The 22,773-nt window shown below is 47.6% G+C and overlaps 1 protein-coding gene across 2 annotated transcripts in view; it reads left to right on the top strand.

Annotated features, from left to right (window-relative positions):
- The window catches only part of LOC101061461 (pyruvate carboxylase, mitochondrial), a 129,135-nt gene that overhangs the window by 10,419 nt on the left and 95,943 nt on the right, over window positions 1-22,773 (top strand). For both annotated transcript variants that reach the window (XM_029839836.1, XM_029839837.1), the window contains exons 8-10: window positions 789-856; window positions 2,167-2,250; window positions 13,829-13,947. In XM_029839836.1, coding sequence (XP_029695696.1) covers window positions 789-856; window positions 2,167-2,250; window positions 13,829-13,947 — 271 coding nt within the window. The remainder of the gene's footprint in view (window positions 1-788; window positions 857-2,166; window positions 2,251-13,828; window positions 13,948-22,773) is intronic.

The following is a 22,773-nucleotide window of genomic DNA, read 5'->3' as shown; positions in this document are numbered from 1 at the left end:
TTAATAACGATTGTCGGCCCCGGCTTATTTTTCAGAGCCGATTATCGGGACAAATTCACTCTGAACACACCTCAGACTACAGATAATCTTGAAGGATGATCGTATAAGACGCCACATAATCGGGCGTTTGCCGTCCTTGAGCGGGAAGGAGGAAAATCAAGACAAGAACATCCGGATTATCTTTGTGTGTGCGCTCTAATGTTCCCCGCTTCCTCTCGACTTTGCATCTTTTTCCTCCTCCTGCGCCGTCTCACACCTCAGGCCCCCTTGAACATTGTGCGATAACAGTGATCACACTGTGCGAGAGGCCTCCTGGTTGTGATCCGTGTCGGATTGAAGGACGGCAAATTGGAATAGCGACACGCGTGATTGCTACGCGTCTCTCCAGCTGCCGTGGCGTCAACACTCGGCGTCCTAGTTTGCTGCACGCGTCGATGGTAAAGGCCCTCGATCATATGAGATGACGGTCCCGAGTGTCCTCTTCTAACGAAACACGGGGGTGTGGTGGGTCACTCGGTTCCCCCCCGTCGAGCAGCCCGGACGGTTACATCCTGACACACAGATTGTGTCGTGACCTCTCGGGGCCCCGTCGGAGGGATGTAAGCGATCGCGCAGCACGCCAACGAAGGCAGAGAGGAACCGGAAATAAAACGGATCACGCCGTTAGAAATGTATCCGGCTCTCTTGCTTTTTCCCGCCCTCGGATCCCTCCGCTTTTATCGCAGTCCAGCGAGCAGAAGCCGCATCCGTCCTCGCCTCTCACCTCTCTATTGTCCATCCCTCCGCAGGTGATAAATTCGGCAACGTCATCCACCTGTACGAGCGAGACTGCTCCATCCAGCGACGACACCAAAAGGTGAAGCCCTCGCTTTAAAGTCTCAACCTATTTAAGATCATCACTTCTCTGCTATTGCACAGATTACTATGAACTGGAGTGTGTGTGTGTGTGTGTGTGTGTGTTGGAAACGTGTGTGTGAAGCCCCCGAGCCCGGTGAAGTGTAGTGTCTCATCAAGGGGCGCATGTTAATAAAGCGTCATCGGGACAAATGAAGTAGCTAAAGTCCAGATTAGAGCCTTGATTATGTCGGGGGTAGCCCTGGGAATCTCGACATCCCATGTGGCGGAAGATAAGAGGATTATATATGCCAATAAAAATTAGCAGCTTCTCACGCTGCCTGAACGGGAGTCTTGGCAACAACTGCAGCATCTGCATAATTTTGCACCCGCTACACATGGATTAACAGTTTTAAGAGTATAGCTTAGAATTGATTCTCATTCATTATTCAGGCCCCCTTTTCCTCCTCAGCTTCTCCTGCAGTGAAATCGTCATTAGAAAAAAAAAAAAAACCGTCTGAATGTTGCTCGATTAAGTCGTTTAATTGATCCAACAATGCTTTGATTAGCGGCAACTGCTTAAGGTGCGTCAGATGGCGCCGTTGAACGAGAGCAGTGTCCATTTCACCGCTTTCTTCCTCTGCTTTTTAATCAAATTAGGGATGTTAATCATATTAGCGCCTCTTCATTCCGCCGCCGCTGCTCTCTTTGATTCTGCATGGATTAATCCCCCTCTGGCCTTAATCTAAGATCTTTTTGAATCTCGGGGAAACGAGACCGGAAGACGCCGGTTGAAATGGATCGGCGCCGAAAGGATATTTTTAGTTTTTCCGTCTCGGAAGTGTTCACGCTTGGAAACAGGTTTTCTCTGCGGGATGAGATTTGATAAATATCTAAATTAAGTTCTGGTCGGCCTTATTTCTCAAAATTAGCCACGGGGGTCACAAAGCTATTCGCCTTTTTTCTCTTTTTTAAGCGTTAACATGCCGGAACAAGACGGGTCGGCCTCAGAAGGCCGATCCCACCCACACGCCCAGCCAAAGGCTAAATCTGGCCACAAATGAGTCACTCCGTCTGTTTTTCTGAAGTCAGAGTGATGCACAGATTATTATGTGTTTGATGATTCTTGTAGGGAAACGGGGACACAAATTGTGGTAATTACCAAAGGTTAATGAAACGCCGCACGCTTGGTCTGACATTCCCCCCCCCCCCCCCCTGTCACTTCACACTACCTGGGCCCCAGTGGATGCTGAGCGCCGTTGAAATTAAAATCATCTCGGAAATACGATTCATCTCCATTGATCGACGCATGTCAATTCCCTTTTTTGAAAGGTTGTGGAGATCGCGCCAGCCTTCCAACTGGACCCTCACCTGAGAGACCGTCTGCACGCCGACGCCGTCACCCTGGCCAGACAGGTACGTATTGGGCCACACCTCTGATTCTTTGTCCGAGTTACCCGCTGTGTCTTTAATGCCCCGTTGAGGGCAGAGTGGGCGTTAGTGGATGGGGGCTGCATGTAAATACCGTTGAGTGTGTGTGTGTCTCCAGAGCTGTTTCAATTGCCACTATTGTTGGGTTCTGATTAGGTGAACATGCGACGCTGGGGTTGAGCCTTTTTCAGGGTGAAATAGAAAATATAGCTTTTATTTCAAAGCTTTCAGTGATCGGGCGGCATCAATGACTTTAAGCCTCGTGTCTCAGGAGAGTTCCACTAACGGCCTTTACAGGTAATTGCTTTGAGGAATGGGTGAAGAGGACGGAGACGACCTTGGATTGATCAAAAGAGTTTAACCGAGAGCAGAGATGGGCGTCGACGAGCATTATTGTCTTAAAACCGCCCCTCGTCTCCTGGGTGTTAAACAGCAGCAGCTTTGAGGTCTTGTCCTTGGTTATTATTGCTATTTTTTTTAATGGACATTATCATTTAAAAGGAAAGAGCAATGTTTTTGTTGATGGATGTTCTTGATGGGCGCCGTTCTTCAAAGATGCTCGGTGCAAGGACGGGTCTCGGATCGCTCAGGGTTGCGTAACATGGCAAGAATTTGAAATATGATGAATATGATACCGACTGGACATCAGGCTTGATTTGCAGCCCTTTACGCTGTTATCCTCTTTCCCCCGTGTGTCACCGATTGCCGTCGGAGCGCGAAGCAAATATTGGCTTCCAACCAGATCGTTGCTCCAGTCTGATGGGATGGGTCGCATGAGCGCCCCCTGCTGGCAGCACCGTCACGTTCGGCCGCAGCAGCGACTTTTTCCTCGTCCTCGTCTGCTTTGACTGCTGCTGGAAACATAACGGCCGTTTCAAGGTGACAGTTAGCAGTGTGTGGCTGCTGCATCTTAGGGACCCCTCTTGTAGTGTTTGCAGGTTATCAGCAGGGGTCTCACTTCCTCTCTGCTGCAGCTTCAGCTCTTTTGGCTCTCCCCCCCCCCTTCCTCGCTTTGTGTTTGTGATTGCGTTTCACATTGTGCCGGTCCCCACAGCGAACGCTTCCACTTCATCGCCCAGCCCACCTCTCACGGCAGGTATTGAAACCTGCCTCCCTGAGCAGCGGCGGGGCAGAACTTTGAGCGCCTTGCTGGGGTATTCACACGCACACGCGTGTCACGGCTTGTGCGCGCGGCTGCACGCAAAACCAGGGGTGTGATGGCATTTGTTTTTTTTAATGTTCTGTTTACATAGAGAACAGAAGACTGTGTTGGCGATGCGGCGCGCGTCCCTGCATAAATCCAACGTTATTATCTGTGCGCTGACGCGCATTAACGGGAGCGCTTCAGAGGTTGTCTCAGGCGGCCGCTTTTCTGTAGTTTACTGTTCTTGTGGGGACTCCAACCCTCGGCGCCGCGCTGAAACGTAGGCGGCTGCGTCTAATTTGCATTGTAATTAGAGCTTTTTCATTTGAATCTACAGCTCATTGGAATATAATGGCGTGCTTGCTCAGGACGCTTAACTGTGCATACGCCGGGTTTTTTGTGTGTTTTTTTTTTTTTCCCCTCGCACCTACACATCCAGACCGCACCGCGGAAAGTCTCCCACTCTTGTTTAAAAAGAAAGTGCTGCTGTAAACACGGTCTGGGTGATGCATTCTCCCCAGTCTTGTGTTTTTCTACACAAACTCGGCTCTTTTATGTCCCTTCCCCACCAAACGTGCGTTTCCTCAAACACCTGCTATGTTGTTGGAGCTCTTATCTTGTCTTAATGGCAGCTTCTCACTGCCCTCCGGTTCTGTCCTCCTTCATCTGTCTCCGCCGTATCGCCCATCTTCCCTCTTCTTATCAGCCGGCTCCATCTGAGTCTTGGAGAGGAACGGTGCACTCTTTCAACCCGCTGCAGGCCGCGGCGTCTCCTCTGCCGGCTAGAACAAAGTTGCCTGGCAACGCTGGCAGCTGCAGGATGTTACATTAGTCCGTCGCTTACAAAAAGGGTTGGAGTCTGGAGTGGATATCCAGAGGAAATTGGGTGTCTTCAGATGGTCTGTTATGTCACCAGAGATGGCCGATTTGATTTTTTTTTTTTTTTTTTTTCTGCTGCTGGAACTTTCCTGTTTTTCATTTTAACTGTCTGAAATTGCATGTTGCTAGCGCACGCTACGTGCGATCTGTTACTTATTATTTTTTTACTGGTGATAAATGCCAACCAACGGCGACACATGTGAACCCATCTCGGCTTTCTAGCGAGTCATTGGACTGTTCGCTGCGGAAATTGAAGTTTTGATCGTGATTTGGTGATGTTAGCCTCAGCCGACCGTTAGTTCTCTATATTGAACCCACCTGAAGTCAAGTGAGTGCTGTTGGTCAACCTTCCCCTTGACAGGCTGAATTTGGGAGGCACTTAATCCTGGGTTAGAGGCCTGCAGGGAAAACTGCTCAGCTAATTAGCTCAACAGAGGGAAGATGAATGGTTGTGTTTATTTGAAGGCAAATTAAATGTCAGCGTGACTCAAGTATCAGCACTTTTATGGTGTGACATTTATCGGATTGCCTGTAATATGAAATTAACCCGGAAAAGGAGGCTTGAGCGTTTGAGCCGGCTTCCTGTTAGCTTAGCATCTTAGGCCAGTGTTGGGATCAGGACCTTGGAGAGCACCAGAGGACGCCATCACTTGTCTCAGTGCAATGACATTAAAAGTAGTTTTCAGGCAAAAGGATGTTGCATGTATGAAATAATCATAAGAGGCGTTCATTAGGCCATTCTGTGTGAGGCTAACTTCCGTTTTGGGTGATATGAGGATCCTTGTTGACTTTGATGCTTGAAATAAGGGCAGAGGCTTCGATCTGCATTTGAATGGAAGTTTCAGACGGGTTAGGCGCTCTGGAGAACATAGTCGGGCTAATTTGTTTGTGTTTTGCTGGCGTGTTTCGCTCATGTCTGCCTGCTTGTTTTCCCACGATCCCCCTGAGAGAACTGCTACTGGAATGCTCAGCATCTCATCAGTATTCCCGACAAAGCGCTCCACGGCAGCGCTAACATTTATCAGCGTTTTCTCCGCTTCAATCTTCGGACGCTGGACTAAAGTAGAATTGAGTCCAGTTCTGACACAGGAAATTGTTAGATTTGTTGTTGAATGCGAGAAAACGCCAGCGGTGGAGATGCACGCTAACCATCAGAGATGCGTTAAGTTTGAGTGACGACGGCGTCAACAGCCTGACAACACCACTTGTAACGGCTGCGCCTGTGCACATTTTCACATAGAAATTGCCTCTATTGAGTGTGTATCGGTGTGTCACCCTCCTTGGTAAGCTGTGCTTTGTGGGTACACACGTGCCTGTCACTTCAAGGATGTCAAACATGGAATTAGTTCAGCTGTCAGTCACCATGGTGAGTGACGCAATAACACGCTTTCCTTTAGACACACTTCAAATGATTAGTTTTCTGGCTCTTTCCTATAAATACAAGCTATCAATCAAGCCGCTAAAAACATTGAAACCATTTTAAAAACAAACCAGCAAGCGAGATGGCGACGGTGTTGGTCGGCGTGCAGCGTAGCTTATAATGAAGAATGCTCCCTTCTGTGTGCACGTCTGTTAGATTTCAGCACAGCCGGCCCCTTTTTGTCCTGGAAGCATATTTTAATATTTCAAAGGGGGAAAAAAAACTTTTGGAAAAACGGGGTTGTTGGGGGCTGAGTGTTTTCCTTTTTCCTAATTCGTATTCTCCCTCGTGTTTTTCTGTTTGTCTTCATAGTTTGTTTTGTACCCACTTTGATGGAAGAAGCTACATTTTCATTCCTGCTTTTAAGTAGTCCGGCATAAATATGGACATTTCTAATTACTGTAAGCTTATCACAAGGAATCCTCCTGTAGTTTTCTGAGCTCAGGAGACCTTTTTGTTTATTTGGGACCTGTTTTGGCCCAGTGGACTTGCTCAGTTTGAAGTTTTCGAGGCTCCTCGACCAATATTGAGCTGCAGAATAATGCCCTGGCCATGTTCACCACGCAATGATGCTACTTGTTAGGAAGGATTTATTTGTAAAAAAAAACCAAAAAAAAGCAATCTGCTCTTGAGTAAATAAGTGTTTTCAGCTAATCTTCCGTGAATGCTGCCACCCACTTTGGATTTTCATGCTGATTATCAACAGTAGGTGCTTTTCTTGTGTGACGACGGGTATATTTAAGTCGGATCCTTGCAGCTTTTATTTGCACCAGACACTCGCTTCCTTGCTGATCCAGGGTTCTCCTGCTGCACCGTGAAGAAATAGGATGCACAAAGTAGCGCAGGAGTCTCAGTTGTCAGACTTTGCCACTTGCGACTGGAAGAAAGCTATTTTTGAGCATCCACGGCTGCAGAATCTCAAAGCCTGCGCGCACTGCATTTATTATAATTTCCGTTTGGATGCCATCCTCGAGCCGAGTCCTCGATGATATTCAAGTGATTTTGTTCCTGAATTCCCACTCGAAGACCAGTGAGAAGCATTTAAACTGAAGCTCTGACATGACCGCATGCATGGGTCGAGTGTTGCTAATGCTAATTTACCTGTAAAATAAGCGCGAAAGGCCAAAAATGGCTAATTTCCGTATCGCTAGGCTAAATTGCAGAGTCGACAAGCAGCAGGACACACAAAACATGAGCTCTAAGATGTTATTGACCGAGTTCAAGTGCAAGGATAGATTTTCGGCTAACGCCGCAATAAAAAGAAGCATTAATAGCCTTCAATTACGGAGGAATTGCTCCACTGCGGAAAGCTGCACTTGGATGCAAGGATTTTGACTCTTGCACTAAAATTAATTTGCTGTGAAGCCTAAATGAGCGCTCCGTACAGGAGCCGCTGAGCTTTATTCGCAGCACATTCTCGCGCGGAAAAAGGTTTGAAAAGGGTGCACACAAGCTGTTGTGCCTGCGGCCTGTTTTCTTCCCTCCGTTCTCATCATTCCTGCCTCTCTCCTGTTCTTCACTCCCCTCCGGCTGTGTCAAACGCTGCGATGCTGCGTGGGTGTCCTCACAAACACTTGAGCCAAATCCTGAGTCTGACACACAGCTCTGCGCACATCTGCAGTGTTTTTAAGGAAACCCACCTTTGTGGAAGAAGGGGGACGGGCAGCGTGAAGGCAGGAGGGGGAAAAAAGGCCTTTGAAACGTTAATGAGTCCCTGATGGACATTAGCCACCTTGCTATGCTTGTGTGTGTCTGTGTCCCATTTGTCTAGCTGTTTGTGTTACTGCCATTCCTTCATTAGACGGTTGCATTCGCTCCTGCACAACAAGCTCATTATGTTTCTGTTTACTGCTGACAGAGTGGAGGGCGATGAGGGCAGACGGGGCCACACAAGAGACATAAAAGCAAAAGGTGTGTGTGTGTGTGTTGGGGGGGCTGACTTACCTACCAAAATAATGAGGAATAAAGACGTCCATTAAGGTAGCTTTGGAAGTAGAGCGAGGGGGGAAAATGGACGGAGAGGAGCAAGCTGGTCGGGGGGGGGGCTTAAAGTGCTGCCTGAGTTGTAAGTAAATGTGGAAGCAGGGTAGGGGACAGCCGGGGGGGTGGGGGTGTGGATGGTAATTTAAAAAATAAGACCCACCCTTGACTCCCCAGTTCTATTTTTGATGGGAAGGAGCGCTGGTCAGTTAGAAGAATCGACCATTTAGACCAATTGTTCTGCCTTTGCTTTTCTATCATGAAAGGGATGATAATTGTGTATATTTCAAGCATTTGAATCGAGTATAAACCTTCTTTTGACCTTTCCGTTGCACGCTCGTGGAACATTTGGCACAAGGATGACGGCTACTGACATTTCATGAAAGGCCAAATGTATTCATATATTTCTACATGTATAGGTGTGTGTGTGTGTGTGTGTTTTCTTCAAGTCCTGTAATTTCGGCTCTCATCAGGAAATAAAACCACAACTGGCTCAAGCGGCATAAGTGGACCTCGCCGCCTTCGCCGAACGAAGCTGTGGCGGCTCTTTTGTGTCTTCTAATACGTTGTTAAATTCCTGAATTCCACCTTTCTTTCCATTATTCATTGGGCACAAGCTGCTTCCATTACAGTTCTAACTGGTGGAATTGCTGCGACTCGCACGATCTCTCAGCGTGTGGAAAATTCTCCAAATCGATAATGGTTTGTTTGCATTTAATGATGGCAAAGATGAAGCTAAAGAGGCTGTACTGTACATCTGTGTGATCTGAGCAAACAGCTGCACAAATGCACACTGAACTCATAATTGCCTCTTTGTGTACTCAGGAAAATTAATTTTATGGCAAATTCTATGTTCTTCCATCTTTAGAGCAGCTTTTAATTTAATTTGCTCAACTGTGGTTGCTCCTTTTTTTTTTGTTAGCTGATATGGAAACAATGAAGCTGCCAGCCGTCGGCATCGGAAGCACAGATGCACTTGTTTTTTTAATCCTGTTGGAAGAGCTTTTGGTTAGATAAATGTGCCGAGTGCAGTGACACACTCAGGTAAAAGTCACCCCCTCCTGCAGAATATAATCGACTTAGGATGCTAATTCAGAGATGTTGCAATTAGATTAAGTCTGAAGCAGATAAACATCATTATTTTCCTGGGATTTTGTCTCGTTTCAATCCAAGGAATTTATTCAAATTCATCCCGACATGCTGAGACCAGGATATTTTCTACAGGTTGGAATCGTTTGTGGCACGTTTGAATTCCATGTTAATGTCTAATGTTCAGTTTTCCAAATTTAAAAACACCAAATGAATTCATGGCTGAAGTCTCCGCCGGCTTGTTTGTTTGTTAACCGGTGCAGAAATCCGACACATTCGCTCCCATTTACAAAGTTTTTAAGTGTTTTCACGAAAACACGCTTCAGAAATCGGTGCGTTAAGTTCAGGCTGCAGAACACAAACCCATGAAATGCTCCAAAAACCACCCAAAACTCCAGCGATTGCAGTAAAATAGTTGCTGTGTCGCTTTTATAATTATGAGAGGAGGGAAAATAAGGATTTCAAGTTCATTAAACTGATAGTTATCAAGTTTTATTTTGGAACCGAGGCAAACGATCTCGCCAGTTGTCCCAGTAATCGTGGTGGGAAACTAAGTTTTACTGCGGCAGCCACGGTAAAAGCCTCCGATTGAGGGCGAAGCCAGTTAAAACGCGCGTCTCTTAAACGGCAAATTAAATGAGCGTGGTGGTGCAGCAGATGCGGCAGGAATTGTCTCCAGCGGGTTTAATTTTATGGAAACGAAGCGGCTGCGACGATCATCCCTGATTATTTTCGGCTGTAAATATTGAGCCGAGTTCTTCACGCCGGGTCTTTGCGCCATCGAACCCCTCGTGTCGCGTCTTTTCGTCATCCTTGCATCACGCGTCCCTCTGTCGCTTTCAGCGTCCTGTCCAATTGTCTCGGTTGCGTTCCTTTTTGTTTTTTCTTCCTTGTCTACTTCTTACAGTCTGCCCAACCGTCTGCTCGACGCCATCATCGGCCCTCCGTCACCGCCGCTTTCATCCGTCTCGCCACTTCACTTTTACGCCATCTGTCCGTCTGACCTTTCAACCTCCCACTCCCTCGACAGATCAGATCTCTGGCTAATTATGAAAATCCGGAGGATGACTTGGTTTCTTTTCCGTGGCAAAGAGCCGGGCCGACGGAGGGAGGGATGGAACCATCCTGGTCAAAGTCTTTCCCCATTAGCGCTTGGCTGATTATGAGCGCGTGGGGTGGGTGCATCCGGGACCGTGGCGCTGCTTTGTGTGGGCACACACGCTAGTGTCTATTATCATCAAGGGTTCCCGCTGCCTCGGGCACGGCTGCGATATCCGTGCACCCTGTGTGTGTTTGCAACTCCCCGCAGCAAAAGGATTAGAGAGGTGCCGCCGCCGAAACGGAGCTGAGCTATTTGTGAGCGCGCCCGCGTTGTCCTGGTTGTATCGGCAGTGGATCGCAGGCACACGCGTGTTGGATGAAAGTGAATCCTGGCGCCAGATTAACGCCCATCCGCACAAGACGGGATAAAGTGTAGAACAGCTGAGCTGGGGAGTGAAAGGAGGAAGATCCAGTGGGGAGACGGGGACGGATGATGTTACGTAATGTCCACAGGGATGGCCGAAGAGCACCTTTTTGTGTGTAAATCCGGATCATTGTGATCATTCTCAAAGCCATTTCTAATTTGGAGGATTTTGTCAACTCCCAAAGTCCCAAAAAGTCCATTTAAAATGTTGCTGCTGCACCACATGTGTTCTGTGACCAGAGCTTTTAACGGGTCAGTAGGGGATTTTTTTTTTTTTGCTTCCCTCACACATAAAACTGATGCACGTCTGGCACATTGCTTCACTCCTCTGGTTGTGCTGTTTCCCAGCATGCACTGCTGCAAACGTTTAACCCTTTAACCGTTTCTGTAATATAAAAGCACGCCGTTTGAGGGGGAAAAAAGCTGGGCGCCGGCCGTGGTTGCTGCGCCAGCACGCGTCCCGACGAGCGCGGTCATTAGCGCTAACGTGACTTTAATAGCTGCAAAAACAAAGCCCGTCAGCAAACGTGAGACACCTGTGAACCTGATCGTCATGGAAACTTTTTTGCTTTTTGCATTTGAGGAACAAAAGTATCAACTCTGGTCACCCGAGAAGGGTAAATGTACCTCGACACGTTAAGCACACGAGTGTGGAAACGCTCAACTTCAGAAAAGTGCCTTGAACCCCTTTCAGAACATTAGCGATGAGGTGAAATAGTCTAGCATTGCAAACTGGCTTAGTCACAATAACGTTCTTATAAATGACCTTGAGTCACTTCAGAGCGGAGTGGACGGAGGTGGAATAGAGGCTGTCAAGGGTCCTTGTTGGGGTTTGTGTTGAGTCTTCCTACAACAGTGAACATCAACGTTGGCGTCAGAGAGAAACATGCGGCGTGACAGTCGTTCCGTCTCTGAAGCCCTCTACCATTCTTCCTCAATGATTGCTTCATCTAATCCACTCTTTTCGTGCTGCACTTTGCGAGTCTTCCGCTGAACGACTTCATTCCGTGTCTCATTTGATTCGCTCATCCATCAGTCTTTATTTGACTTCCCCTTTTCCACCACCTATCCCGAATCCATTTTTCTCCTGGTGGTGAATTTGTTCGTAATCCATTTTGTTTTTCGCACTCTTTGCTCTCTCCGCGCCCGACACAATAATCTATCACTGTCGCTCCCAATTCAACAACGGCCACCAAAAGTCCTCGATCACGTTGTCAACCCTGTCTCTGCTGGTAGGGGTCAGGGCGCCAGGAAAGCAGACAGAAAACTATCCTGGTAACTCACTGTACGTCTGACGCCTTGTCTCGGCTCATGCACGAGAAAAGGAGTTGCGAGGTGAAGGGTCGAGCAAATTATTCCACCTGACGACTTGAAAACTTGTTGCGTGTAGTTTTTGTGCCCATTAGAAAATGTGAGGAGACCTACTTTGTACTCCTTTTCCTAGCCAGCGTGGAGCCTCAGTTTGGACGCAAACATCAGAGCCTAGTCTTTAATACTGGAGTCCCCCATGGTCATATGTTCGGCTCCCTGCATTTGGATGCAAACGTCAGAGCCTTGTCTTCAATACTGGAGTCCCCCATGGTCGTATGTTCGGCTCCCTGCATTTGGATGTAAACGTCAGAGCCTTGTCTTCAATACTGGAGTCCCCCATGGTCGTATGTTCGGCTCCCTGCATTTTCCACCGTGTGGGCAAGATGTCAAATGTGGAGGAGCTGGGAATGGTTATAGGGAGGATCCAGTGAGTAATTAAAATCGCAGGTTTATTGACTGAAGGTGCGCTAAACCTGAGATAAGGGAAGTGGTCTACGGGGACGAGGGTGTCTTAATCCGACGCAGCACCATTCGTCAGACTGCTACAGTAGCGTACAAGGGACACACCAGTGACCTTTTTCTGGCTCATTCCAGTGACTTGTCTGTCATATCTGATTAATCTTTGACTGCTCGGGCTGTTAAGCCGGCTGCTGCTCCCCTTATTGACCAGCTGTGGGGAGGCCAGAGCAATTAGCTGCACTCTTGTTGCTCTACATGTATGCTCTGCAGCAGCCAGTGCATTAAGCGACTGAGCAGAATTTCCTGTTTGTGCTCTGCGTTTAAAGCAAATTTCTTGAATCAAGAATAAATGCAGCGTTGACATATTTCCATTAAATTGTTAGAACTGAAGAATTACTTAATTTGAAGACAGCCATAACATTGATAAAAGATGAGTCGGAAAGAGCTCGAGGGCAGCCCTCGAGGTTAGCGACGATCCGAGGTTAGCGACGATCCTTCACTGGTAGCAGAGGGATGGTGTTTCACGGTTCAACGGAAAATTTAATCACATTAGTGTGTCTGATACTCCGAACACGCTTCTGTTTCGCACCTTGGCCCTTTTTGCTGAAGGTGAGCATGAGCGTGTTTTCTATGTTAATTGACTGTTGTGACATTTCCCTTCACCCTGTTTGCAAAATATTTAATTTATCTGTTGTGTGTGTGTGTGTGTGTGTGTGTGTGTGTGTGAAATTAAGCTCCCTTTGCCAAAGAAACATTTAATTGTGCGGAGGCCATATAGACGAACCTGAAGGCGATAAAAGTATAATTTAATATGGTCATTGCAAGTTGTTAGAACTTTAAAATGAGGCATAACTGCAATTTGTGTCTTGGCTGACAGAAGTGAAGGCGTTTGCCCAGTATGCTCTCTTCCTCTGAGTTTGTGCCTCTGATTTCTACGCAATCATCGCAGCCCTACAGAGGGAGGAAAAAGGGCCAACGATGCATAACGGCCCCTTTGCAAAATATGTCGGTATTACAGACATCCATCACTGTTAAAGCCTTCCAGAGAGGAAGTCTCACTCAGCGTAGCTACCTTTCTCCTGTAGGGGGCGCCATATTCGCCCTACCAGCAAGTGGATCATTTGTTGCCACTTTTGGTTGTGATTTGGGAAAATTACTGCAATATAATTGAGTATCGTAAACCTGATGAACAGTTAAACCTCATGTTTCCCCCCCCGCAGGGCTGTCTAAAAACTTGGTGGACCCTCTCCACCAAATGTTGATTTCCCTCACAAGCGACCACATTGTTATAATCATTCTCATCGTAAAGGCAGGACAGACATGTTGAACGGAACACGATGGCTGCTGAGCGCATCGCATAAAACGATTAGCATAATGTTGAGTAGTTGGGTCCACTTCAGGGCTTTGAGAGTCCTCAAACGCTGCACGTGTGTAACACTGATGCAAACACGGACGAAACGTTGAGTCTACAATTGTCACAGCTGAAACTATTGTACAATTACAAGTAAAAACTATTCACTGAAATGCTAATTTGCCAGACTAATTAGAAGACCTGAGGTTGAAGTTTTTATGATGGTGATATTTCAGTAAATCCTTATTGTGACAAGCTAATTATCACATTAAAGGAAAACGATGCGTCTGCACAAATAATGCATGAAACCTTCCGCGTCACCAGCAGTTTGTGGTTATGGAGACGCAGGAATTGCTTTGTTTTCCGGGGCTCATGAAGATGAGCGAGCGCCCCGTCGGTGTTTAAACCAGCGTTGTTCCCGGCGCCATTAGCCCGCAGAGATAAAGTTTGTGCCGTGTCTTGCAGGTGGGCTACGAGAACGCCGGCACCGTGGAATTCCTGGTGGACAAGCACGGCAAGCACTACTTCATCGAAGTCAACTCCCGCCTCCAGGTCGAGCACACGGTCACCGAAGAAATCACAGAGTGAGTAGCGGATGCTTTAGCCGTGCACGTAGAAGTCTCTGGGTGTGCTGTCGGGACCGTTGGTGTCCTCCGACCTCGCGCCAGGTGGGCAGCTACAAGGTTAGATGGTTCCCACTCGGGCAGAGTCGTTTGAGTATAGCATAGCGTTGTGGAGGAGGCGCTGGCAGAGGTGCGAAGTCTTTGAAGCGGAGGAGAGAGAAGCCCGGGAGAACACGTGGAATCGGTGAAGAGAGAGATGAGGTCGGGAAGGGGGGCAAAGATGAGAAACAAGAAGATGATAAAAGATATAAATAGTAGTCCCCTCCGTCGATGACTGGTCAGATTCGCTCGGGCGAAACAGCAGAACCCAGATGGGTCTCAGACTAACAAATCATAGGGGTGCAGGTATATGCACCCCCCCGACCCTCGGATCTTTGGATTTAAAGGCTCAATTACTCACTCTTGAATAACGCTGTTCTGCTGAAGGGCATTGAGTATCTGTCTGACATTTTAAATCTACAATTAAAAACACTGAATAAAACATTGTAAAGGGAGGATAAAGGACGCTGAAGAACCGCCGATATCGCGCCAGCGTTTTCATCTCTCCAAGGTTCTCGTGTTATTTGCGGACGAACCCCATTCAGACGTCTTAATGCTGCTCCACTAATTTGTTCTCTAATCACCTGCTTTTGTTCTTCCCTCCCGTTAGTTTACAGCCCGTTTCCCTTCGTAAATACGGCCTCTCTTACTGGAGTAGGCTGACAAGTCTCTCTCCCGTCAGAGGCAACTCGTCTATTACTTATTCAGTTCCACTTCTGAGTGCTGCACCACTGCGTCGATTCGTCTTTGTTCTGCAGAGAGGCCACTTTGTCACGGGGCAAATTTCAGATGTTTGAGTCAACCGGGAACAGAACAACTTAAAGTGGCGGTAATGTTGTGAAACCAAGCCGCATCCTGCCTCCTGTAGACCTGGAGCTCGAGCAAATGCTGACACTTTTGTTGGCGAGTGCCGCCTCCACCCATCTCACATCAAGTGCCACTGTGAAAAAGCCAGACCAGGCCACCAGGTGGCAGTAAAGCCCACCGTCGCTAACATTAAAACGGCTAAAAAGGCCATTGTTGGCATCCTCGGTCGGTTGAAATGTGCGAGAAACCTGAGGAATCAAGTTCTAATCCAGCTGTGCAGTGAATATTTTATGCTGTGAAGGATTGTTCAAGCTAACATGACACGACTTGCTTGCTACTAGTAAAATGACACGGCTGAATACTTCGTCGGGTTGAACAGACAAATGTCTTTGATCGGATACCCACAGACGACACGCCGGCGCCTTGTTTTCCCCTCCATTAGATGCTCAGGAACAGATTCCATCACTTTGATTTTTACCGTCTGCTTGGTAGGCGGTTTGATCTTGCTGTTGCTAATGGGATGCTGTCTGTAGCGGGGGTCAATGTGACACACTCAGGTGTAAAAGATCCCCCCCTTCTTCTTCTTCAATAATCCCTGATGCTGCCTCATCCCTCATTTGTCCCTCGGGCTTTCCTCTTCATCTGCCTGTCCTCAGCTGACTCGCTACATTCTTGTTGTCCCGTCCATCCGTCAGTCTCTCCACTCTTCTTTTTTTCCTCTTGCTCTCTACTTTCCGCAGCCCTTCTCCATCTTCTACTGCACATCTCACATTCGCCTTCATCTTGTCTTTTGTAGCTTCCATGACATCTGTCTCTTCCCCACTTTTGCCTCATCCACCTGCTTCTCTGCACATTATTTTCTTGTCCAAAGTGTCTGCGCTCCCTCCCTCCGTGCCACTGAATTAAATTCACGTGGAAATACGATAGTTTTTACACACACACACACACACACACACACACCTCTGAGCCAGGCTATTTTTTCCTTTGCTGAAACAGCCATAATGGCAGGGACATTACCGTCTAATCCATTTTTCCTGTCAATATTCCATCATACAGAATTAGATCCAGCATTCTCCCTCTGCCGTCTGACAGCTGTCGCCCAGTGGTCATTCACAGGAGCGTGTCGATGACCCTCGCCGGGCGCTGTCAAACTAGGCCGAAAATGGCTCCGACAGGCCCGACCTGCCGCGTCAGGGGCCGCGCTGCGTCCCAGCACGCTCAGACGCCGGAATATGACAAAGAGCTCGGTGCCCCGAAGGCCTTCCAATCTAGTTGATGATTCACGGGATGCGGCAGAGGCTGCGCAGCCCACCAGAGGCGCCCTGTCGGATGGTACCCCTGGATATCCTGAGGCGCATCAGCAGCTGCGGGGGGGAAAAAAAAAAGCCCATTCACTTTTCTTTTAGATTTGTTTATGCAGAAATTACTGGCAGCGGTGTGGCACAGCAACGAATCTATTTCTGACACCTCCGTGGCGTCTCAATTCTTATTCATTCTTCTGCATCCTCTCGGCAGCGATAATGGTGACTTAGTATACAAGTGACAGCGAGGCGGTGGAAACCACTATCTCTAATCAAAATGAATGCCCATCCACGCACGCTCATTCAGATGCATGCAGAAATCCGCCCCCGTATGGGGGGGGGGCAGCGTCTAGAGGTGTAGACAAAGGCACGCTCTACACTTGCACACATACTTTCAGGAACATTATGTGAATACATATGTCTTCGCACATTACTGGATTCCTGCACAAAGTAGGCAAACTCGTCCACGTCCGGCGTCCATAAGACGTGTTGTTTCGAGGGCGTGTGAGCGGGTTCTGCAGGCGAGTCTGTTTCCCGCTGCCTCTGAATTCCCTCCCCCCACAAGGTTCAATTTGTTTAGTTTAGCTGTAAATGGACTTCTTGTTGGCTTGGTTTTAGCAGCTGAAGCGAGATGGTGACACCCACGAGGATCACACTCGCCGTGTGCGTGTCGTAGCCTTTGTCTGGGCTGCACTCCAGATGCTTGATAGATTTTTAGCAGCACAATCCGACCCGGCTGACCTTGATTGCGCTCCTAAAGTCCTTCACCCTTTCACCCGGACGCGGCAGAAGTGCCCCCTCTAACCACCTCTCGGCGATTCCCAGGTAATTACCTCCTTGAATGCAGTTGCAGGCAATTATTGCGCCTAGATCTCCAGGTTCAAGTCGAGTTTCAGGATTTGCTCTCGACCTTGACGCCGCTGTTCAGAACATCTCACTTATTGTTTGCGACCTGCTTTAATCAATTCCAGTCCGTGAGCCAACATAGAAGTGCTGGTTTCATGCTCGGGGCCAGAAAGAAATGAGATAAAATCTACATTAAAACATGTTGGTGGCCCGAAACGGCCTTCAAAGGCCTATTCAATCCTGCCTTTCATCCGTTGGAGTCGTATTTAACAGTCTGAGGTCATTAAGCAAACTGCACCAAATCCTTCACTGGGACTCTGCCATTGGCTGGAATGGTTTTAAAATTAAAATTCAATAATGTGCGGGTATTGATCGAGGGGTTGTGCTACATCGGTCATCGGTGTAATTTGAATTTTCGGCCACGGCTCGATAAAGGCGCCTTTCTGAGGTGAGCTTAATAAACCTGTTCATATTTGCTCGTGTGTGATGTGATTAAATGTCACGCTGGAATCATTTCGGGTTAAGGGCATCGCACGGACGACCGGCATTGATCGATGTGACAGCCAGATATCGATCGTATATCAATTTTTCTCCCCTGTTGAAAGCTAGTTATTACGCAATCATGGACTGATTCTAGCAGGCGAGAGGTTTTGTATATTCTAATTCTAGATGTCTATTGCTGGGGGAAAATGATTGCATCTTTTCTAACCTGTGTAATAAGTTGTGGCAAAATTTTAGAGATTCCTTCATTACATTCAGCTGTAAGTGCAGCAAATGCGTAGACAGATGGAAGGAAAGGCAAAACATTGTGCTTTTCAAGGCAGAAAACAAGATTATTTGCCTTTATTTCAACAGCACTGATCCAATTTCACTTCCCGAGAGAGTTAACTGTCGCTCAGTCCCTGTATTTCCAATTAAAGTGAAATGAGGTGAAATAAACAGGTGAAATGAAAGGGAAGAAAAAAAAAAAAAAAAGAATTCATCCTGTTTAACAATGCCTCGTCTGGCAGCTTGATTTTGCCCTCCGGAAGTATGTTTGTGACAGTTTGTTTCTGAGCAGCTCGTTGGAGTTCATTTTCTAGCCCCTCATGGCGCTAATCATGGCCTTCCTCGCACAAAGGAGCACGTACAGTCGTCCTGCTCTCGGGGCAATAGTCATTCCCCTCACATCATCTCGGTGCTCCAACAATGACCTGCGATGGAGGAATCCCGCTACTTTTGCAAATGAACAGAACTCCACTGAAGCCTCATGCTAGCTACAGAGCAAAACTAGCGAGCTTATCTTAAGAATTACTATCGCTTGGCTGCTCTTCCTTGGCAAATATTGCCCCTTTAGCCCGGCAGTGCAGCATATATCTTCTCCAGAGAGCGTTAGCTTAGCCTGGATATGGCTAATTCACGTGGGTGTAAAGACCCAATCCATATTTTTAATCGTTGGCAAGCATTAAACATAACAGACTGTTTTCATAGATGGAAGATCGATGCTGGTCCGTCTCGACGCCCTCGTGTCGGTTGTGTACCCAATGCATTATTGTCTGGGGTGGTGCGCATTCTGCACCTGTTGAGGCTCCCTAATTAGTCTTAAATGACCGCCCTCCATCTTCATCTGCCTGAGAAGCGAGAGCAGAATGAGAGGGGTAAAAAAAAAAAGGCATTGTGTTAATGGCTAGAGGCTGACGGAGGAGGGAGGTGCAGGCTACGAGCTGAATGAAGAAAGGGGACCTGCTGCAGGAAGTAAAGCCTTCTGTATTTTCACATCCATACCATCTACATGCATCATTAACTGCAGCTTGCGGAGCCTCTTTCAGCCGTCCTACTTGTTTTATCACCTTTTTTTTATTAAAGTATTTAAATTGTCCCTTTCATTCAGTACTCTTACTCACACTGTCTGTCTCTGTCTCACTCTCAAACACTCTCTCATCCACCCACTCACTCACTCTCTCTCTCACACACACACACACTAGTTGTCAGGATGGGCTCTGTCTCAGTCGACCTGCCTCCTGCAGAAAGTCTCTGTTCTTTACTAGCTGCAGTCTCCCCCTTTTCTCCTTTATCCTCATCTCTCCGGTGTGCTGAACTTTCCTGCCTTTATATTTAATTCACTTGACTCATAGCTTATTAAATCTGTTATGCCGTCTCATCTCCTCTTCTGAATTTACCTAATCTTCTTCTTCCTGTCTTCCTCAACCCTCCTGCGTTTGGGTGTGCGTGCACACGTGTTTCTATAAAAGAACCACTGATACTCGGGGAAATAGTACAGACACATGCCCTCTCCATGCCCGGGTGCCTGAAAATGAACTAAATAAACGAGTAAATCCTTCTGTAAAGCAGCGATTACCTGAATCTGACCGGATAGAACGAGCATCCATGTGGGTAAAAATTCAGATGAATGTGTATCTCTAAGCAACCGCATCCAGCATTGAGCTGCTTTGTGTGTGTCCTCGCTTGGGCGTGCACGTGCCTTCAGAGGGTTTTTGCTTTGGGAGCACGTCATGAAATAATTTTAAGGTGATTATAATTGTGCAGCAGAGCGTACAGTGAGTGATTGAGAAGTAAGCAGATGAATAAGAATTAGTGTGTGTGTGTGTGTGTTTGGCCGTCTGTCCTGACATCGGGAGAATGGAATTGGGCGTGTGAGTGTCAAACCTGTTTATGATAATGAAAAGACGTCCTATCGTGATTGGAATTGCAGCTGTCGTTTGTTTTTGCTTTTGGTTGAATTGAATTCCTTTTTTTGCACGACTGAACTTGACTTGAACACAGATGCTTTCAGATACATTAATTGGACTGTGAAATAAGATCAGGCATAAACGGATAATTACTGTTCGCTTTAAGAGACAAGTGGGTTTTTTAAAATAGACGTGTGCGATGCGATGTGTGTGTTTTCAGTCAAATGGCGCTAACCTGGGCTGTGCTGGACTAAGGTGAGTTCACCTCCATGGTTATTACCCTACTGTACTCCCCTCACGGGGGCCACGCGACCCCAGCCACACGTGACCCTGGAACGCCTGCAGCCCTGTTTAATCTGCAGGCCGGAATTAATGAAATCAAATTTGCATTAATCACCACGACCTAAATGATAAATTAAAGCGTAATTTCCATATGCTCCGTTCATTAATCCCCGCTTGGAGTCCTCCAAAGCCATTTTTTTTAAATTTTTTTGCAAGCTCGGGGTTTCTTAGCCAACTTCGTATCAAAGTCTTGAGGAAAATTAGGGGATTGGGCATCAAAAGCTGACAGATCCCTTTTAAGACCCCTGGACAGGAGCGGAAAAGAAGAGAATTTCGATATATTCCTGTTTCGACGGCATAGCCGCGGTCCCCAGATGGGTCTCTCCAACACTCCTCCTGGTCTGTTTGGACTGGTTAAAAAGGCGTCCGATGACGGACAGTGTTTCGCCAACACGGTTCGGTCGTCGCTCCCCTTTCGCCGACCTGCAGATCCGATAGCAGCTGCCTCTGCTGACACACACATGATTCAGCAGCTTGTTAAACGCCGCGAGAGGACCATAATGAAGCGAAATGACAGAAAATCCCTCCCAGATAGACAAACACACAGTATCCAGTTTATCGGATATCCCGTCATCCGCTCAGGACTTTGTGTTTAATGAGGATGGCTTTCCTGTCGAATTACACCCTGGACGTTCTCGGCCCGTTTTTCTGTCTCTGATCTTGAACGCAGCCCTGTGAGGCTACATGCTATCAGGTATAAGTCGTTGGTACCGTGATGCGGCGAAGCCCCTTCTAATGAAGTTGTCCTCCTCCCCGTGTGGTCTCCTCAGCGCACCCTTCAGCTTCTCATGTTTTATTTGTTGCATATAATCCCCCCCCCCCCCCACACACACACAGTTTACGCCGCTCGTTATCTCCAATTTCGCTCGGCGGCGGCTCATTTTAAGGACTTGTCACGTTATCCGATCAGCTCTGCGACTCTCGTATCTCCGGGTTTTTCACTCGTGTGTGTGTTTTCCCTGAGCTGCTCTGTGTGCCGAGTTGATGAATTATTTTGAATCCATGCGTGCTGGTGTGAGAGCCTGTGTGCGTTCCGACCAATCTGCATGCTTACCCGACTTGTCACTTCCTTAATTGTGATTCCTGCTGCGCAATGTTTTCCGTGTAAGAAAAACGTGATTGCATTCATCAGGCCCGTGTTGAGCTGTTTGTGTCCGTGAGGGGCGCCTTTGATTTTCTAGCAATGTGGAAGAGGAGGAAGGATTCTTTGGCTTTTCAACCAGGTAGAAATCCTCGGGAGTTAACGTGAAAGGAAGATGACCTTGAAGCCGCCGCCACCGTCCTGCACCCGCACTTTTCAAGGTGGAAGTACGCGCAAAGGAGTGCTGCTGTTTTGTTGCTTTGAAAGTCCTCCCGAAGCTACTGGGTGCAGTTCAAATAAAGTGGGGTCAGTGGGGGGCCGGCGAGTACAGGCCCCGGCGTGAAAGCTGTCAGTCAGGCGCCAACTGGGTTCAAACAGACGGATCAATCACAGACTCCTGCTCTGGGTTTGCTTCCAGGCGGCAACCGAGTGGGTCTTTTAGCACTTTTTAAATACCGGACTGCCAAACATTCATGTGCAGATGTTTTATCCTGATAACTGTGCAAAAGTGTTGGTTGAGAACAGCCAACCAACACCTGGTATGTAAAGAGGGGGGGGAAAGGCTACAGCTGATGCTTCACGGTGGAATTGGAGCTAATTGCTACCAAAAACCCCCAAAACTGTTTGGTTTGCAGCTGCTTTGATCACCTTTGTGTGTCTGCGGCTGCCTCACGCAATGAGTTTTAATCAAAGGAGGAACGTTGACGCGGCTCAAGTCGATACGGAGCCAAGGAGACGGGCATCAGTTCAATATCCCGGTTTAATAAAGCAGCGTGTGGCCCCTGTATCACGACGGAGGAAGTGTGAAAGCGCGGAGGTTGCAAGGAAGCGCATGAGGTGTTCTTCTGGTAATGGGGTTAATTGTTTAATTGCAGGGTGGCTGAATGTTCCCTTAGGTGCTTTTACCCCTCAAAACCCGTAATGGCGACGTATTTGGAGCACCTGTGGGTTTTATGGTCGGCTGCTGCGTCCTGGAAGGCCTGGTTGGTTTGAGGTTGGTAGAATGCTGCTGCGCTGATGTTTTCATCGTCTCTTATTTATGCTCCGTTTATCCAACAAAGGTTTTTAATTTAGCATTTGTTGGGGAGACGGTTTTAACGATTCCTCCTCTCTATTCCCGACATTTTCCAGCTCCAGTATATTTTCTTCCGACTCCACACATTTCTGAACTGATTATTTTCCCCCATCCCTTCATCGTCTTCTCCTCTTCTTCCCCCCCGACGTGCTCTCGTTTGTGCAGCGAGCGGGCGGTGCGGTTTTCCGGCTGCCAGCTAAATTGATGTCAAAGTGCCATCTTCATGCCACATAGACTCAAATTTTATCCACCCCCCACGACTCTGTTTTCCCCCTGCCCCCACTACCCCACCACCACCAGGCTTCCTCTGCTCTTCTGTCGGCAGTCTAAATTTGTCTCAGGAAATTCAAGTGGATCTTACGACGGCTTTATCGTGATTTATGATGTATCGTTGCACCCGCGGCGGCCTCGCCCGCCCACAGCATCCTTTTTTTTTGTAATGCTTTTCCTTTTTTTTGTTTTTCCATTTGTTTTTATTTTTTTCCCTGCATTCATCTTGACCGAGGAGCACGTTGCCCACATTTCCAGGGAGACACGAGCGCGCTCAAGCCTTTTCGTGCAAATCTGCGGAACACAACTCTGCATTAGTCGCACTAAAATGAAAGATTCGTTTCTTGCTCCGCTCTT

The sequence above is a fragment of the Takifugu rubripes genome, chromosome 8 (assembly GCF_901000725.2).
Source record: "Takifugu rubripes chromosome 8, fTakRub1.2, whole genome shotgun sequence".
Lineage (NCBI taxonomy): Eukaryota > Metazoa > Chordata > Actinopteri > Tetraodontiformes > Tetraodontidae > Takifugu > Takifugu rubripes.
Note: the sequence above shows the minus strand (reverse complement) of the source record. Positions and strands in the feature narration are given on the sequence as shown.